This window comes from Hemibagrus wyckioides, linkage group LG28 (genome assembly GCF_019097595.1).
Source record: "Hemibagrus wyckioides isolate EC202008001 linkage group LG28, SWU_Hwy_1.0, whole genome shotgun sequence".
NCBI lineage: Eukaryota > Metazoa > Chordata > Actinopteri > Siluriformes > Bagridae > Hemibagrus > Hemibagrus wyckioides.
In genome coordinates this window covers 9667395-9686601 of record NC_080737.1, presented here as the reverse complement: position 1 = coordinate 9686601, position 19207 = coordinate 9667395, and the positions used below count along the sequence as shown (strand labels likewise).

The window sequence follows — 19207 nt, the reverse complement described above, 5'->3', positions numbered from 1 at the left end:
GTCTTTGCATTAAACTTAGCAAACTGACAATAAGATAAAATGAAATTAAACATGGGTGCAGCTACGTCTAAACAACAGCTAATTTGTAATTTCCAGAAGATTGTTTGGTTATCAGAGTCGACTAATAAACTGTCCCTGTTAGCTAAGCAGGAATGGTAACTAATTGGCTAAATTAGTATTTAGTATTGGCTAAACTAGTATTTGTTTTTGAATAGTTTAGTTTAGGTCTTGTTACTGAATAGTCATAACTTAGTTTCCAATGAAATTATATCAGCTAATTATATTACTCATTACCACTGTGAAGAAAGTCTTGGTGAGGATTTTGTAATTTAACTGGCTAGTTAGCATGTGAACTAGTTGGTGTTTGTTTTTCATTATATATACAGGATTAATCAATCTGCCACCAAGAATCATGGCCAAATCACCCGTGTTGGTATCCTTGCACTGGCACTTGGTCTCCACAGGATCGAGTTTAGAGGTTATATTGTTTTTTAGTGATTATGTTCCCACATCAGTACTCTGCTCCCAGACCTCTGAGGTCTTCAGACCAGCTACTGATGGCTGTCCCAAAGCTGACTGAAGCTTTGAGTAGCTGTACTGAAGTTGTGCAAAAACCTTCCACTGGATGTCAGATGTTATCCCTCTGTAAGGGTTAAAGTTCAGTTCTTTAACATGAATAAAAATACACTTTTACACATTACCATTTTAATCTGTTTTGCTTGTGAAAATCATTTCTTATTTCTTTTCCTTTATATTATTGCCATTTATATTTTTACACTCTTTGCTTGTATGTGATCTTAAATATCTAAAGAACTTTGGTTGTTTTTAAATTGCTTTATAAATTAATTACTTACTTACCTAAATTCACTGTCTGGTCAAGCCTAACAGATTCTGCAGACTACAGGTCACAAACCATGAGGCACACTACTTTCTATCATCACAACAGACTAACATTTGTATGAGGAATTCATGGTGTCACAATTAATCCCAACAGCATTCAAGCTCATGTTTACCTTTATTGGGTGGAACTGGTGTCAAGTCCAAAAGTTATCAAGACCCAATAAAGGAATGTGTCGGACCAAAGTTTTTTGCTGTGAAACCTTGTTTTGGCACAACCACTTTGCATCAGAGTTCATAGAGTTCCTTAGAGCATCATTAAATACATGGTTAGTCATGGTTTTCTGTCAGTCACACCCAGACATACACTATATTGCCAAAAGTATTCGCTCACCCATCCAAATAATCAGAATCAGGTGTTCCAATCACTTCCATGGCCACAGGTGTATAAAATCAAGCACCTAGGCATGCAGACTGTTTTTACAAACATTTGTGAAAGAATGGGTCGCTCTCAGGAGCTCAGTGAATTCCAGCGTGGAACTGTGATAGGATGCCACCTGTGCAACAAATCCAGTCGTGAAATTTCCTCGCTCCTAAATATTCCACAGTCAACTGTCAGCTGTATTATAAGAACGTGGAAGTGTTTGGGAATGACAGCAACTCAGCCACGAAGTGGTAGGCCACGTAAACTGACGGAGCGGGGTCAGCGGATGCTGAGGCGCATAGTGCGAAGAGGTGGAGGGGGGTTTATGGTGTGGGGTTGTTTTTCAGGGGTTGGGCTCGGCCCCTTAGTTCCAGTGAAAGGAACTCTGAATGCTTCAGCATACCAAGACATTTTGGACAATTCCATGCTCCCAACTTTGTGGGAACAGTTTGGAGCTGGCCCCTTCTTCTTCCAACATGACTGTGCACCAGTGACCAAAGCAAGGTCCATAAAGACATGGATGACAGAGTCTGGTGTGGATGAACTTGACTGGCCTGCACAGAGTCCTGACCTCAACCCGATAGAACACCTTTGGGATGAATTAGAGCGGAGACTGAGAGCCAGGCCTTCTCGTCCAACATCAGTGTGTGACCTCACAAATGCGCTTCTGGAAGAATGGTCAAAAATTCCCATAAACACACTCCTAAACCTTGTGGACAGCCTTCCCAGAAGAGTTGAAGCTGTTATAGCTGCAAAGGGTGGACCGACGTCATATTGAACCCTATGGATTAGGAATGGGATATCACTTAAGTTCATATGCGAGTCAAGGCAGGTGAGCGAATACTTTTGGCAATATAGTGTACATCCTGTTCTTCTCTTTCTACCTGTTCTTCTCAAGAGGTGTTAAATTACTGTTAAGTTAAACTGTTAAATTAGACAAAACCACTAATCATTCAACTTGCTTGCTAAACTCTATATATACACCCACTGACAGGTGAAGTGAATAAGACTGATGATCTCCTCATCATGGCACCTGTTAGTGGGTGGGATATATTAGGTAGCAAGTGAACATTTTGTCCTCAAAGTTGATGTGTTAGAAGCAGGAAAAATGGGCAAGTGTGAGGATTTGAGTGAGTTTGACAAAGGGCCAAATTGTGATGGCTAGACCACTGGATCAGAGCATCTCCAAAACTGCAGCTCTTGTGGGGTGTTCCTGGTCTGCAGTGGTCAGTATCTATCAAAAGTGGTCCAAGGAAGGACCAGTGGTGAACTGGCGACAGGGTCGTGGGTGACCAAGGCTCATTGATGCACGTGGGGAGTGAAGTGTGATCCGATCCAACAGACGAGCTACTGTTGCTCAAATTGCTGAAGAAGAAAATGCTGGTTCTGATAGAAAGGTGTCAGAATAAACAGTGAAAGATGGGTCAGGGCTGTTTTAGCAGCAAAAGGGGGACCAACATAATATTAGGCAGGTGGTCTTAATGTTATGCCTGATTGATGTATGCTCATACTTCTGAATAAATTTGAGATCTTGCCATCAGAATCACTTGTCTCTGTGTCTCTTTTGGTAACTCTTCAAGGATCCCAAGGACAGCGTGTAGCAGGGTGTTGCAGGGTATTAATCAGAGAAGCAACGAGTAGGCCAAAGGTCTCTCTGAAGGAGTTCCTTGGAGAGATCCACAGCATAGAAGGGAGAAGCTATTCACAAAACAAGACAAAGCCTCGGTGGAGTAGTTTACAATTAAGAATGTGTTAGAATGGACCTATCAAATCGTAGACCACGATCCAATTGAAAATTTTGCCGGGACTGTTTGCTAGCATAAATGAAGATTTATCAAAGCCTTTAAAATGTACAAGAGAGTGCTTCACTGATTAGTGTCTCCTCTTATTCTACATTTGTATCTGGCACCTTTGACATGTTATTCTTAAAGGCTTCTGCTGCGATCATGCACAATTATATTTCTCAGTTCTATCAGATTCATTTGCATAATATGTGAAAAATATAAAATGAAGGATGAATAAAAAACTTCACTCTTAATTCAGACAAAAAAAAATACTGATGTCCATAAATTCTAGATTATACTATTGTAATTTTATGTTGGTTGTCTGCCCTTTTGCCTCTTTTAGGAAGCTTCAGTTAGATCCAAATGCATCATCTTGCATTTTTACCAGTAAAAGAAAGTGAAAGAGCACTTCACTCAGCTGAGGCAGGTCTATTATTAGTCTTATTTGCATAATTGCATCACTCAGATAAAATTGTACATGTTGACTGCACATTATTGGCAATCAAGTTGCTATTTTTATGCTACTTACTAATAAGTTACTTTAAAAATGACAAGCTACAACTTTCTTATAATTGTACATACTCTTAATATAATAATCTATACAATGATAATGTGTAGTCAGTCACATAACTTACATTATTACTGTAATTTACACTACTCACAAAAAGTTATGAATATTTGGATTTTGGGTGAAATTTATGGAAAATGTAAAAAGTTCACGCTACAGTGATATTATATCATAAAAGTAGGGCATTTAAGTAGAAGCATGCAATGGTGATTTCCTCATCTCAAACAATTTATTGAAACAAAAGCCAACAAAAGTGGTGGGTATACCGCAACAAAAAATGTCAATGTCTTAATAATTTGTCATGTGCCCTTGACCATCAATTACAACTTGACAACTACGTCTCATGCTATTTACGAGTCGACTTATTGTCTGCTGAGGCATGGCATTCCACTCTTCTTGAAGGGAGGCCCTTAGGTCATTGAGGTTCTGGGGTACAGGGTTACGAGCCTCTACACGGTGACTCAGCTGATCCCATAGATTTTCTATGGGTACCCTTGCAGGTCGTCTAGCATGCAGACCACACTGATGTAAATGATTTCAAATGGTCCGATGTGACACTTGGGTGCCTCTCACCTTCCTTAAATGTGCCTGGAGTTGAGTGGCATTCATCATCCGGTTCCACAGGGCACTGTTCACAATGAAGGGGTCATCAACGTGGGATGTGGCCAAAGGACATCCACTTCTACACCTTTCTGTGACTCTTCCAGTCTCTCTGTATCTCTGTTGCAACCTGCTTATGACACTCTGTGACACTCTAAGCTCAGTGGCCACTTCCCTCTGAGAACATCCTGTTTGAAGCCTCGCAATGGCGAGGTACTGTTCATCAATTGTTAGGTGTCATCTTGGTCTCATGATGTCAAAATGTGAACAGCATGATGAAGAGGACTGTTTAAATAACAATTCTAACTGAACCAGAAAATTTATTGGTCGATTCATGGATCAAACACCAGTTGTGAATTTTGCCGTTAAGCACCTTGTTAGAGAACAGCAAGTTATGCAAAAAGTACTGAAACACTGAACAGTTGGACATGTGCATTCAAAAGTGTAGAGAAGGTCAAATTAAGTTCACCTGTAAAGGTTAAAGCCGAATATCCTTAACATTTTGTGAGTAGTGTAATTCATAATTCATGAATTCAAAATTTCTTCATATAACAAGTTCAATTCAAGTAAATGTTATTTGTATAGCACTTTTAACAATGGACATTGTGACAAGGCAGCTTTACAGAAATCTGAAATTAAAGTTTTTTAATTTATTCCTAAATGCCGTGATGTTATGAAAAACTCCCTAAGACGATATGAGGAAGAAATCTTCATAGAAATTAGACTAAAAAGGAAACCTATCCTTATCTGTGTCCCCTAAGTTAATTGTGATTGTAATTGCTTCTATAATATATATACATTACTCACAAAAAGTTAGCATTTTATAAACAATTAAAATTCATCTTAAATTATATGACACAAGAGCAAACCCGACTAACTACTTAAACCATTCTCTTTCAGTGTGAAAGTCCAGTCTCCTTGACCTAGTGTACACACCTACACTACTGTAATCGTGCTTGACCTAGTGCAGAAGACCATGTAGCTAATCTTAAAAATAAGCCATGTTTTTATTTGTCTTTGTTCAACCAAGTCTCTTTATCATCAGGACACAAACTATTATTTTCACAAAAACTATTCTTGGCTGTTTTTTTTTTTTTTTCCCAACCCGCTGTGGTGCATTTCAGTCCTGACGTCACTTCCGTCCCCCTCTCTCGCTTCCATCTTGCTCTCCGCGTGTGTTTGCTGCTAGCGTGCAGGTCAGTGAGGAGATCTAAAATACTCTCTTTCCTGCACAGACACTTCCAGCTCCAAGGCTCAAGGTAAATTAAGAATCCGATTTATCAGACCGGCAGTAATTTCATACGGAGCTTCCGTGGAAACATTCACAATCGATCCGGATTTCTGGGACGGGAGCCTGTCGGAGTGACAGGCCCAAAAACCTGCACTAATGACTAGAATTGATGATCTTGTGTAGCGAGTAATGATCACTTATATTTGTACATTGATGAACTGTTAGCTAAGTTAATCAGTTCCTTCTCAGGAAACAAGACGAATAGCGATCATACATGACGAGGTTAATTATAACATGACCATTTGTCTTTTTATTTCAAGCTTTTGTGTGGCAGTGTAGCTAGAATGCTAACACGAGTGCATTGACATGTTTAACATTTGCTGAAAGAAATCAACACCTCTGAAGTCTTTGAATAGATTTTGGATTTAACATTGAATTAAAAGTCAGGAGGTTGTGTCTGGTTCCACATGCCCCAAAGCCATGAGTTAGCTTTAGTTGTAGGCTTGGGCCTCTTCTAGTGTTGCCCCTTTCTTGATAAAAGCCGGTCGCTGGTTATTTATCCAGCACTATTTTGTTGCTGAAAAAAATTCTCTTCTTGTGTCTTAACACGACACCTCGATCAGAATGCTTTTAGCTGGTTAAATGCTAACTTATCTGTCTTTAGTGATTTTAGACCGCACCCCGCTTTAACTCCCGGTGCTGTCTCAGTGTTTCTCAGCCTAAGCGTGGCTTGGTAGGAAGTCGGCACATGGACCTACACTTAGCCTAGCTGATATCAGTGGTGCTAACCTCTACAGGGTGGAAGTAGCTAATGCTTGCTCAGAAAGTCGCCGGATTTAGATCAAAATAGCTGAGAATAAAACAGCAGGGCGTGCTGAGGTAAACTGGGAACACTCTAAACTTTCCGATAACTGCAGTGTTTTATTCTTCTTATACCACACGGATTTGCCAAAATTAGTACATTTAAAAAAAATGGTCAATGAATATCACTTTCAGTTAGTATTATTTAAAGCGTATGCAATGTTTGTGAGCCGAATAAGTTCCTTTTATAATGTATTTCTTTAATCATGTGGCGAATTCTCCAATCTGATTGGACAGAAAGTGTGCGTTACTATCCTGTAACAGCAAAAAAGCCTGGAAAGTAGTTCCGGCTGAAACATGAAGGAATGCGCTTGTTCTAGTACCTTATTGTTTCCATGGGAACAGCTCATGATTAGAATGGTTAAATGGATTTAAAAAAACATGTTCGTAAGTCAAGTGTATAATCATTGAGGGTTTTTTATCACGCCACTGCATTTCGTGTTGTTCCTTAAGTAAACAGTTGTTTCCTCACCAGTTTCTTTTGAAATTAAGTCTAAAAATAAATCAACATTGTCCTGCTGTCCACTGTCCAACTGTCCAGCATTGTCCTGCAGTAAAAACAATAAATTGTTTTTATTTGTAAAATAACTTCCCTTTGTTTTTAAATCTGTATACAGTATTAGTATGCTTGTCCCTGCAAATAAGCCGTTAATGAAATACTAACCTATTTAGATGATTGCATTCATTTAAAATGATTTTATTTTATTAAAGCTAACGACATTTTCTGAGCTACAGTCATAGACAATTAATGGATGCCCTTTGACCAATCAGATTCAAGTATTTAAGCAATGGTGCTAACAATGTTCTAACAGAATGTAGCTTGTTAATCGTAGAAAGAAGTCGTCTTTGGTCATAGTACCACAAACTATATATTTACATAAATAGTAGCAGCTGTAGTGTGAGCTGGAGCGAATGCAGGAGAGTTGCTTGTCATCAAAATTAAAATGGAGTAATTCTATACTGGGTGGTTTCAAGGAATGTGTCTAAGTTATTGTATTATATATAAATTTGTCAATGCTTTTTCCTGCAGATGAAAGAGACAATAATGAACCAGGAGAAATTAGCCAAACTGCAGGCGCAAGTCCGCATCGGTGGAAAGGTAAGACGGCGTTTCTGTGTTTGTAACGAATAGGTTTTGATTATATTCATTTACTTATCAGGTGTTTTGTTGTTACATAGGGCACTGCACGCAGAAAGAAGAAGGTTGTACACAGAACCGCTACTGCAGATGACAAGAAACTCCAGTTTTCTCTGAAAAAGTTGGGCGTCAATAACATCTCCGGCATTGAGGAGGTTCTGTCTCTCTGTCTGTCTCTGTGTATACACACTAGTTCATAAAGTTAATCTGTATGGGATATGAAGTGCATGGCTGCTTTATGAACTTTGATTGCTTGTTCCATGTAGTGGCCAAAATGGGAACATTTTAAACTTTTTTCTACTGTACAGTAACAAATGCACTGTCACTGTCTTTATTTCCAATGCAAAATACTTTGTGCTCACTTTGGTTAGACATCTTGCCAGTTTATTATGCAGAGGGTGTGGCATGAAGGTGTGTAGATCTATAACTGTTATATGCCTGATTGAATATGATTTAAAAATTTAGCCATATGACTTTAATATGCTATGACCAACACACTCGCTGTGCTCTGTATGGGCTTGCTAAGCAGTAGGTCATTAATGAGTTAGGTGTTTATGTATTCAGTACTAAATTATTGACATCTCTACACTTCAGTTTGTTTGGACATGTAGCTAAGATGGTTCTACATTTAACTCGGATACGATGGAGCAGCACTATTCAGTCATTTCTGAAAGCCGAATGCCTGACTGCATTATTAGCTGTGTTCTGTATCTGATCGAGACTACTCTATGCTTGGACTTTGCAGGTGAACATGTTTACAAACCAGGGAACAGTGATCCACTTCAACAACCCCAAAGTGCAGGCTTCACTGGCAGCCAACACCTTCACCATCACAGGCCATGCCGAGACCAAGCAGCTCACAGAGATGCTGCCATCTATCCTCAATCAGCTCGGTGCAGACAGCTTGACCAGTCTGAGGAAACTCGCTGAGGCGCTGCCCAAACAAGGTGAGCTTTTTACATGTCACTTTTTTTGTATCATTACTGTTTAACACAAAGAACAGTTCATGGTCCACTTTTATATTCCTTGGTTGCTGCTGACGAACTGAAGTTATTGAACATGAAAAGCTGGGTTTAGACCAATGGAGAGATTTTAAAGTGTTTTTTTTTTTTTCCCCTCTCCACTGAAATCCATGCTTTAATACTACTATTAAGAAATGGGATGCCATGATGTCCTGAATGGCCTCATGTGAACCATAAGCTGATAAAGATGTGGGAAAGGATATAATGCATGCTACAGAGTTGGGTTAGCAGACACTGCTTTAGTGTTCTTAAAAAACTGAAAAGCTGTATGTCTATATAAAAGCTATATTAAAAATGTAGCTGTTAAATGAGATTAAATTTAAAGCCAAAGACTACTAAAAGTAGTAATTGTCTCAAGAATTCTATAAAAATGTTTGTTGCCTAAAATTTAACAATGTAAACATTTTAACAATTTGCTTTTCTGTTTGTGGCAAATACACATTTAACTGATGCTTATTTGGTTACAAAAAATGAAGCGTTATAGAAGTTTGAAATTTACCAGCCCTCCCACTGGGTCTTAATTTAGGGACTGATTTTTGAGCTAGTGTGTGAATGTGCCGTGTGTAAAGAGGACTGGCAACAGGTGTGATGGGGGTTTGACTTTGGCATTTGCCACAGGACAGCTGTCTTTAAAGGTTCTTATGGTGAGGTTAAAATAAGTCTTTTTCGTGCATAATTAATATTTGAATAGCATCTTGTCTAGGCTATTTATTTCTTTTACAAGAGTTCTGCTGTGCTCAGATCTTTAACCTTGTCCTTTTTTATTGCAGCTGGTGATGGAAAAGCACCAGTGGCAACAGGAGAGGAAGATGATGAAGTTCCAGGTTAGTCTATTTAATTGTCCTTTTAAACTAATCACCTAATCCTAGCCAGGTTTATTCATAAATCCTACATCTTATACACTAAATACCTTGTGGACTGATGTTTCAGACTAATTCTGTGCTTTAGATTGCACATTGAGGAAGCAAGGCTTTATATTGTAAGAGTTGGGTGATGAGACAAATAACTTGCAAAATTGCAGGGAAGGACACATTTAGGCACCAGGGTATTGCATGTTGGTGAAATCAAAAGCATCAGTAACAGTTAGCATTGATGTAAATTTTTAAGGTCAAATTGTGTGGTGTGGCTAAACTTGTGTTATTAGAAAGAGTCCCTGTAGTTCGGTATCTTTTTTTCACTGAATAAGCCATCCAGCTGTTTAAGTGTGGTGATTTGGGGAGAAGCTAGACAGATGGTGCTGTGGCTGACTTTTAGCAAATAAGCCAAGAAAGCCAAAAAAATCTGCCTATCTAGACCAACAATTTTTTTCCCTTGCCTGTAGCTTTGGTGAAACATTTTTGCTTCCCTAAAGTTGAAGTAACTTCAACTTTAGGGAAGCAAAAATGTTTCACCAAAGCTACAAGCAAATATGATTTCTTTTGTAACTTGGCCCTGAAGATATCATCTAAAACCTTGCTAGCTGAAGGGGCATGGATAGTTGCACGAATAAGTTTTTGTCATATACATTATAGCACTGATGTTTTTTCCTCATATCCCAGCTTGTTAGGAAGTTGTGGTCAGCACAGGGTCAGTCATGACACAGCACCCTGGTTCACTCAAGGGCCCAACACTCCTGACCTGCTGATCAGTAGCTCAGAGCCTTAAACTGCTGAGCCCACCACTCCACTGCCATCATGATTACCCTCAGTTCACACCCACTTGAGAATGTAACAAGTGGTTAAGTCTCACAAAGAGTTAATGGCCCACCAGAGCTAAAGCTAAATGTTTTTCAGTCCTGTTTCATTCACCCTTCAATTCCCATCTGTCTATTTCATCCAGGCAATTGATCACGTTTTGTACATTTTCATTGCAGATCTCGTGGAGAATTTCGATGAGGCTTCAAAGGATGAGGCAAACTAACTCAAAAGGAGAGACAGGCGTTCAGAATCTTCAAACTCAGCCGGGCCACGTGGGACCCCCTCTTCCCTTTTTCTTTTTTTATTTTAAAAATGTATTACAGTCTCTATTTTTTTTTCTCACGTGCACTGCTGTTTTCCCCTGTGTCCAAGCTGAGTGTGTGAAAAGCGTGTTTAACTACACAGTGTCGTAGTGTGGGGGGTGTGTGCGAGTGTGTGTGTGGACCCCAGGGCATCCTGCCCATCTCTCCCTGTTACTGAGACTCTCCTTTGCGGCCTAGCTGAAACCCACATCTGGAAATAAACATTTGCTATTGATGAGCTTAATAAATACAGCACTCTCTTGCCTTTTTATTATAACATACATTTGCTATATTCGTGATGTATATCTATCAGTTTCCCAGCATATCTCACTGAGGTTTATGAATTGTGAAAGTGAAGCAAATATTTATGGACAGTCATAACTAAACATATGGTATTTGTACCTTTTAACATTACCACTGTTGGATAACTCTGTTAAACGGTTGTCCTTCAATTTATTTTGTAAGGTCATGCAAATCAAACATGAATGCAGATTTTGCGTTTTATGACTTCAAGTGGTTTTAGGATTTGACCCATTGTATAAAACGTGGGGCTCGGCTTATTGGTTTGTATGTTTGCTTCGTACCTCTGGGCCCTGGGGGGTTTGATTTCCTGCTTCCACTCTGTTTTCATGCATTAGGGGTTTCCTTTGGGATACTCCTTTTCTCTAGCTGAAATGTGTCAAAGGCTGATTGGCATATCAAAATTGTCAGGCGTGTGTGTGCCCTGTAATTGGTTGTCACCCTGTCCTCTGGCGCAGGCTCCAGGTTTTCCTGTGTTGGATAAGCAGCACAAAAATCTAAAATTCTTTTAAAAATTCTATAACAGATCAAACTTATACAATGAGTGATTTTTGTCTGTAAAAGCAATAACAGGCTGAAAATAGTACAGTGTAATGGGGTGTTTGCCAAGTTTACTTGACCCTTACTCCAGATAGAACCCACCTATCTTTACCCACATCTGTGCCTCATTTGAGTTGAGTTGTGTATTTTGTTGCAGGTTCTATAAAAAAAAAAAAGATCTGGTACACATTAATTTAAAAAAGCATGTTGTCCAACAACCAATAGTTTTACTAGTTTGTGAACAGCTGACCATCATGCTCATATCTAGATTTAGTCTCTTTGCTGTTAGAATAACCTCCACTCTTCTGAGAAATCTTTCCATGAAAGCATCACTGGGGGAATTTGTGTTCATTCAGCCACAAAAGTGTTGGTGAGGTGATGTGGTGATTGCGTGAGGAGGACTGGCTTCCAGTCAGCGTTACTAGTTCATCCCAAAGGTGTTCAGTGGGGCTGAGGTCAGGGCTTTGTACAGGCCACTCAGGTTCTTTTACTTCAACCGTGGCAAACTATGGGTAAGCTTCTTGGAGTTGGTTTTGTGTACAGGGCACTGTCATGCTGGAACAGGTTTGGTTCCAAGGGCCAGTGAAGAAAAATTGTAATGCTATAATATACAAAGATTCTCAACAGTTCTGCACTTCAGACAGTTTGGAGAAGAACCATGTGTGGATGTGATCAGGTGTCCACAAACCTTTGGCCAAATAGAGTATGTCAGGTTAAAATGCCCATCATCCATTTTTTAGTAACATACTTGGAAATGGTCTCAGACCATGAGCAAGAGCATGTCACATAGTTTTTAAAATCCACAACACAAGATATGGTTAGTTTAAAACATTTGTCACTTTGTTGAAAACCTGAGATAAAAAGTGGCTTATAATATAAGGAGCCTGGATAAAAATTCCCATATCACCGAGTTACTAATGAAACAACCCTATGGTTATGTGTATTACTTGTCATTGCATTGATTCATACACTTGACTTAAGTAGCTTATGTGTTGTGTTGACACAACAGGTTTCACAATTTAATTATTCATCCAGGAGCCTTCATTTTTCTCAAGATTAATATTCTTTGTACAGATTCATGTTACTTCATTGGCTTACATGAAACCTTATTTATGGAATAAAAAAGTACGTTCTATAAATTAAATATCAATTCTTGTACAATTAGTATAGGGCAGTCTGCAATTTTGGCTGTCCAACTTTATTGTAGAACAGTTATTTCATTGAAAATCCTTGATAGAGAACACACACGCACACACACTACCATATCACACAGTGACCAAAACACTGAATAAATATCCACAGTACACAACTTCACACTTTAACATGTAGCTTAAAAAAAGAGAGAAATGGAAGATTAAATTAGCTTCAGTAACTTCAAACTAATGTAAACATGCACAAAGTTCATCAGGTTTCTCTAACTGATCTTCACAGCAATAATCAGTCTCCTTTTTGTGCCCTTTTTCTCCTGCGGTTTGTCTTCACTAGTTGCAGTCACTCTTTGATTCCTTGCAGCAGCTTCAGTAGATGTGCTTCCATCACCTGCTGAACTGAAAACGCAGCACAAATACAAAAGGGGTCACGTTCGGGTATAGCGTGAGATTTAGTCGATTTTTCATCACAGCTTACTGGACAGTGCCGCTCTGGGTGGCACTATCTAGTAAGCCACCCAATAAAGCAGAAGCCACACCCGAATCTACTGAAAGTAAAGATCAACTGATTAAACTGGTGGAATCTGGTGCAGCTCCAGTTTGACTGGAATAAATAAACCTGCACCCACACCAGATCATTATGGATAACACTTGATACCACTGATCTACAGTGCCTAAATAGCTCAAGAGCATATAAGTAATTGTTTTGCTTGGTTAATTAAAGGGCATTGTGCTTCCTAGAACATACAGCAATAATCAGATGCACTCTAGAAATGTAATCGGAATTTAATAATCATTCAGTTAAATTTTTTATTTCTATAGTGCTTTTAGCAAACGGCTTTTCACAAAGCAGCTTTACAAAAATCTGGATGTAGTTATTATATCGTTGATGAACAAGCCAGCTGAGGTGACATGAGGAAGGAAAGGAACCCCATCTTCTTCTGGGTGACACGGGTTGGGATCACGAATTTCATTGAAATTATGTAATAATAGAGGTACATTTTCAAACCACATTAGGGCAAACAATGTATTTAGTTACAATGGATATAAAAAAGTCTGCACACTGAAAGATCAATGTTTGTGAATGATCTAGCCAGTAGACAGACCTGAATCCAACTGAAAACCTGTGGGGTGACATGAAGTAGGCTGTGCACAGGAGACACCCTTACTATTTTATGGATTGTGAATGTTTTGCATTTCACCTATTTGGTGAGTTTGGTAATGTCAGTAGGTCACCGGCTTGATATATGTCCCGTGTTTGCATTCACAGGTTATGTAACCAAACATCGAGTGTTATTTACTTTAATTTACTATCTGTTTCAATAATTTTGCTCACCTAAACAGTGTGTAGTCATTGCCACAAGTGTCTCATATATAAGCGTTACACATCATTAAAAGCAGATGCTGAGGAAAATGGAAGACACTTATACACCACCTGAGACATCCTTATTTTATGCAGATGCATTTCTTTTTAATTGAATTTAATCATCTTTTTTTGCTATAACTTTTGTTTTTTCATATTAAATTTTGTTATTACCTTTAATGTAATTCGGCTTGAAAATTCTGTGTGTAAGTGAAATACATACACCATTTAAACTTAAATATATAGAGCATAATTTGTGTATATAAGTGCAGTAACTAAGCATGATTTATAGGACTGTAAGCCAGTCATGCAAGATTTATTATAGTTCAAATGTCTTGTGTAAATGCTCCTGCAAATGATATGAATATATCCGTACAAACTAATATATTTGTTCGTATCCAGCTTGACAAGTGACACCTATTGGTAGTAAATTATGGACATAAATGTGACAGACATTTATCAACAAATGCCCAAGCTGGCAGACTGAAACTGTCCTTACCATGTCTATGGCCCATTGCTACTGCCATGTCCATAGCATTGAAGCCCGAGTCAGACTCCATGGTCGGGTCAGCTCCGTTCTCTGTTCAAAAGATGAAACATTAGTTACTGCACAGCCACTTCAAATTGTGTTCAAACCCTAGCATATATAATGATACAAGCTTTGTCCACTTACCCAATAGTAGCTCCACGCAGCGGACATGGTTCCCGTGCACTGCATAGAGTATAGGAGCTCCTCCATTCTGAGACAAGCATAAACATGGTTATAGTTAATGAATGTTATAATAACAGCACTACAACTCTCTTATGTTACAGCTATTAATGTAATGGAATAGTTTGGCTGTAAGTGATTCCCTGCCTGCAGTCAATCAAAGATGCTTTTGTGTTTGTTCATACATTAGGTTTAAGCTAATTCATAAATAACATATATAAATCAGCATTCTGTAAAATATCGGCCTTAACCTGCACCCAATTCTTACAGTGAGTTACAGACACAAGACATAGCAGATAGTATGACTTTAGTGGGCAGCTGAATGAAAGTTATGTGTGTGGTTATCTTAGACAGCTATTATCACTTTCTCCTTTGGTATAATTCAAGTTTGAAGGCATTGCAGAAGTAAAATATGGGAAGAAGCACAAAGCACTTTAATCGAACTTTTTTGTGTGTAATTTCTTACCCAGTCATATTCATTGACATTCACACCACAGTCAATGAGCATTCTGACGATATCTGTGTACCCTTTACTGCAGGCCAGTGATAATGCACTTTCTCTTCCTTTAGCCAAAATGTGGGGGTCTGCACCCTGAAAAAGAAACACACACATACAGCCAAAACACACCCATATTTTTTCTGAGCATTCTTTTCTAGTCTCCTTTTTCTGTATGAAGAGCTTCCACTCTTCTGGGAAAACCTTCCAGTAGATTTTGGCACTTTAGTGAGGTGTTGGGTGAGTAGGTCTGGGGCACAGTTGGCATTCCAGTTCAGCTAAAAGGTGTTTATTAGGGTTGAGGTCAGGACTCTGTTTAGGACACCAAGTAACATCAGCAAAAGTCTTCATGGACCTTGCTTTGCACACAGGAGCACTGTTATGCTTGAATATGTCTTATTTCCAGTGAAAAGAAATGGAAGTTTAAAGCATACAAAGACATTACTGTGTGCATCCAACTTTCTGGCAATAGGTTGGGGAGTGGTGTGGAGGACCTTCATGTGATTTTGATGGTCAGATACATTTGACCATATAGTGTAGGCCAGATTTAATTAAAAATCGGCTCAAATGTACTTAATCTGATCAAATACGTGTTTGATCTCATAGGCAAAACTGAATGAGGTAGCTGATGGTAGAATACATATGCTTGAGTTTATGATCAGATTAAACCGTATGCAGCTTTGATGAATAATGTTAACAACACTCACACTCTGGAGCAGAAACTCCACCACAGCAATCTGACCATGAGCTGCAGCCCACATTAGTGGTGTGAAGCCCTCTTCATCCTGCAGGTTTATTGCTGCCTCTGATTGGCAGAGAGACAAAATCCAAACCAGTGTAAATCATTATAGCACAAATCTGTCAAGACATATTGCAAAATATGACTCATTTTATATGATTACAGAGCCTTACCTTGTTCTATTCGGCTGGCCAAGTAGATCATTTCACCTTGTGCTGCAAGCTGGTGAATGGACAGAGCTGGAAAAATCAACAGCAGACAAACAAAATTAAACTTTTGAACAGGATAATCAGTGTAAATTATTATTTTGATGAGATCTTTTTTTTCCTTTTTGTTCTGCCCATCGAAAACTAGATGAGATATATGTATCCCTGATGAAAAAAATAGCAATTTATGCTGATGATCCTGTTCAAAAGTTTACACCCCCCCTTGACTCTTAATATATCGTAAAAGTTGTGTAGTCCCTCACTTGACCTCAGTGTGAAAAGATGAATGTCAACATCATATAGGCACACTTGGAAATGGTTCAAATATTCAGAAGATGCTGGTAAACCAAATAATGTGAAGGACTTGAAGATTTTTCTGTGGGCAGTTTAACTGCTCAGGACAAACAAGGGACTCATCACAAAACCTAAAAACAATTATTGATTATCCAGGTAACAACAAACTGCATTAAGAATCAAGCGTATGTATACTTTTGAACTGGTTCATTAGTATAAATTCAGTTATTTTGTTTTGTGGACTATATGTAAACATCTGTTATGTGAAGGCAATACTAAATAAACAACAAAATAATATTTTTTACGAAGACAAGTTGGTTTATCCGGGTGAAAAATGTATGCTGGAAAATAGTAGAGCTCCAGTTTGTGATTAATCTGGAAAAAAAAAAAAAAAAAAATTTGTTGGGCTCACAGTGAACAAGCAGCGGAGTGGACGAGACCTCATTGCCGCGGTGCTTATTGGTAAGTGTGGTGGACTGCTTGATCGGCGAGAAGTGCTTGGTGGTGGAAGGTGTGTATACGTGTCTAACCTGGATCCCAGGAGACGGTGAGGTCTGAATGTTGCATTCCGCTGGAAAGAGAAAGACATTATCCATTAAACAAAACGATGGATTAATGAATATTCTGCTATCAGATCTGTAGTGGATAAAATTGTGCATCTTTTAAGGCAAGATGGTTTCTGAAGAATAATCAAAATATACTAGTGCAGCAGCTGCAGCTCTTTAACCTTCAAACTCTCAGTTCTATACTTTGTATCCTGCCACAATTCTTTACACAGGTGGCACAAGTCACTTTGTCAAAATGATCTGGATGACTTAAACATAGATATAGTGGGTACTATTTGGCTCTTACGCTTCATCTGTCTTACCTTTAAACAAGACTGACGCTACCTCCAGGTCAGAGTTCACTTGGTCTTGGATGTTTTTACTGTCTTCCTCATTCAGAGACTTCACAAAGCGTGAGCACACGTTCATGTCAAAGCGGTTTGGCAAGATGAATTTGGGGCCCATGGCCACATTCTGGGAGCTGGCATCCTCAATAGTTACAGCAGGCTCCACCTTGATGGTCGTCATCTCTGGCAGAGGGCACATGCCCTCCATCTCTTCTGATGCCATGTGGTCCTATGGATCAGATCAACTTCTGATGATGTGCAGCAAATAATCAGCCTTGGGTGATAAATACTGTGATAATACGCAGTGAATAATTTCTTAAACACGCAATAGCAATAGGATTCAGTATAAGAAAAAATTAAAAAAGCATGCATGAGAGTAGTTGTGTTGTTGATGGAAGATTAAAACATCATCTCAGTGAAACAGGCAACAATAGTGAGCCTGACATCAGCCAGTCCCCAGAGAAAGGTTTCTGTGTGAAAAGGACATACCTAATTCATTCTCAAAAAGATGCTCCTGTCAGAAACTGTGATCTTTCTAAAGGACCTCTTAGTAAACGTTGTTTCTGAAACAAAAGCAGCTGAATCAGCTGGAGCTCCTGACAGCGTTTAGCTCTGTTCTCTTCTACATAGCTGTCTCTGCTGCTAAGCTAACTAGCTAGGTACATTTACATTTTAACCTTAACTCTTTCAGATAAGACGTTTTCCTTAAAATGGGATTATATATCTGTGTATCTAAATGAATGGCTGGGTTAACCACCAAATACCGTACACTCGGTTATTTATCCGTACAACCATTTCAAACGCTTAGAGCTAGCTAGACAGAGATTAATCCGCAATGCGCATGCGTACTACATTAACACGCGCAGTAGGCACGTTTGAGGGAGGGTTATGCGCATGCGTGTTGTGAATCGGGGCGCCTGAAAGATGACGAGGCTTAGGATGCACCTGGTGCTGTCTTTCCTCTAGCGAGGAGCAGTAAATGTCACATGATGATACACAGAAAAGGTGTTATGAGGAGGGTTAAAGCTTTACCAAACGAATGTGTTCACAAAATGGTCCCTTTCCAGGCTTCAAGTGTACACTACTGGCTTCTAGTGGTCAAAGTGCAAACAGGCTCTGCCAATCCCAAATTTCTAAAAGCTCTCCACTATTAAAACATATTCAAACTATTTAAAAATGGAAAGAATATATCCATGTCCATCTAATGTCAATGACCAGTAACCCCACCCCTACCCTTCAACTCTCAGACTGAAGGCTGTGACAATCAAATGATCAATAAATGTTACATATGTGTGAAGTGTGTCATGTAAACATTCCCCACACCATTACACAGCTTGACCTGTTGACACAAGGCAGGTTGGGTCAATAAATTCATGACCCTACCATCTACACAAGCCTGCCTGCTGTACCCTCAGATACCAGATCTGAGCTCTCTCATCAACATAGTGTTTTCTTACCATCCAGGGTAAATTGTAGTGATTGTTATGTACCAGCAGTTTTTGAAATACTGAAATATGCAAATAGGTTAGTAAATTTGCTAATAATAAAATAAATTGCGAGTGATAACACACAAAATGGTCAGTCATATATATAAAAATATAACAAAATACAGAAAAATTAGATCAATTACAAGAGTAATGCAATAAAGATTTTGCTTTTCACTGTGCAATGTTTACATTAATTAAAAGAATTACAGTTTTGGGCATTCTGTTTAATATTTTTTCACTGGTGTGATTGTATTTCTCCCTTAAGATGGATTGCATTCAATTCTTAAAGAGATATTTAAAAAATTTAGGCTGTTTGTAAATACATCTACATATTCATAATATCCATTACATCACTGTTTTGTTGTAGTTTTTTAAGTCTCCTAACAACTTCACTTGTACAACTAGATCTTCTGATTCGGTCTTTCCTTAAGGCACCTCTAGATGGTGCACTGTTAACATATCACAATTATTCACAGCCATTTCTCCACCAGTGGAGCTTTGAGTAGATTTCTGGGATCTGAAGTCCTTGGAAATGGCCCAGTTCTCTGAGGAGCAAACAGGAAGGGTGGGCACTCTCTCTGGCTTCCCTC

The 19207-nt window shown here is 38.8% G+C and overlaps 2 protein-coding genes across 4 annotated transcripts; one reads left to right on the top strand and one right to left on the bottom strand.

The window, feature by feature from the left end:
- The first annotated feature begins 5320 nt into the window (after positions 1-5320).
- On the top strand, positions 5321-10691 carry btf3 (basic transcription factor 3). Of its 2 annotated transcripts, none has more exons than XM_058383484.1 (6): positions 5321-5409; positions 7336-7404; positions 7485-7598; positions 8189-8390; positions 9236-9289; positions 10318-10691. In XM_058383484.1, exons 2-6 carry the CDS (start codon positions 7336-7338, stop codon positions 10362-10364), a joined length of 486 nt encoding a protein of 161 aa, XP_058239467.1. In that variant the 5' UTR covers positions 5321-5409; the 3' UTR covers positions 10365-10691. The 2 variants fall into 2 exon arrangements, with proteins under 2 accessions (XP_058239467.1, XP_058239468.1); XM_058383485.1 differs by having other exon boundaries at positions 5341-5472.
- Positions 10692-12460: 1769 nt separating this feature from the next.
- Positions 12461-17982, bottom strand: ankra2 (ankyrin repeat, family A (RFXANK-like), 2). Of its 2 annotated transcripts, none has more exons than XM_058383482.1 (9): positions 17620-17982; positions 17107-17419; positions 16651-16809; positions 15912-15977; positions 15707-15804; positions 14970-15095; positions 14468-14534; positions 14294-14374; positions 12461-12830 (listed from the first exon to the last, which is right to left on the bottom strand). In XM_058383482.1, the coding sequence occupies exons 2-9, from the start codon at positions 17351-17353 to the stop codon at positions 12775-12777; spliced, it is 900 nt and encodes a 299-aa protein (XP_058239465.1). In that variant the 5' UTR covers positions 17354-17419; positions 17620-17982; the 3' UTR covers positions 12461-12774. The 2 variants fall into 2 exon arrangements, with proteins under 2 accessions (XP_058239465.1, XP_058239464.1); XM_058383481.1 differs by having other exon boundaries at positions 17107-17359.
- Between the last annotated feature and the right edge of the window lie 1225 nt (positions 17983-19207).

What these genes read in the sequence shown, in the direction of transcription:
- btf3 (XM_058383484.1), top strand. Translation starts at nt 7,336, where the DNA reads ATGAAAGAGACAATAATGAACCAGGAGAAATTAGCCAAACTGCAGGCG. An exon ending in AAGTCCGCATCGGTGGAAAG is followed by an intron (nt 7,405 to 7,484) that starts GTAAGACGGCGT and finishes GTTGTTACATAG; the next exon opens with GGCACTGCACGCAGAAAGAA. An exon ending in ACATCTCCGGCATTGAGGAG is followed by an intron (nt 7,599 to 8,188) that starts GTTCTGTCTCTC and finishes TGGACTTTGCAG; the next exon opens with GTGAACATGTTTACAAACCA.
- ankra2 (XM_058383482.1), bottom strand. Translation starts at nt 17,353, where the DNA reads ATGGCATCAGAAGAGATGGAGGGCATGTGCCCTCTGCCAGAGATGACG. An exon ending in TGGAGTTTCTGCTCCAGAGT is followed by an intron (nt 15,096 to 15,706) that starts GTGAGTGTTGTT and finishes TTTCTTTTTCAG; the next exon opens with GGTGCAGACCCCCACATTTT. An exon ending in AGCAATGGGCCATAGACATG is followed by an intron (nt 12,831 to 14,293) that starts GTAAGGACAGTT and finishes CTGCGTTTTCAG; the next exon opens with TTCAGCAGGTGATGGAAGCA.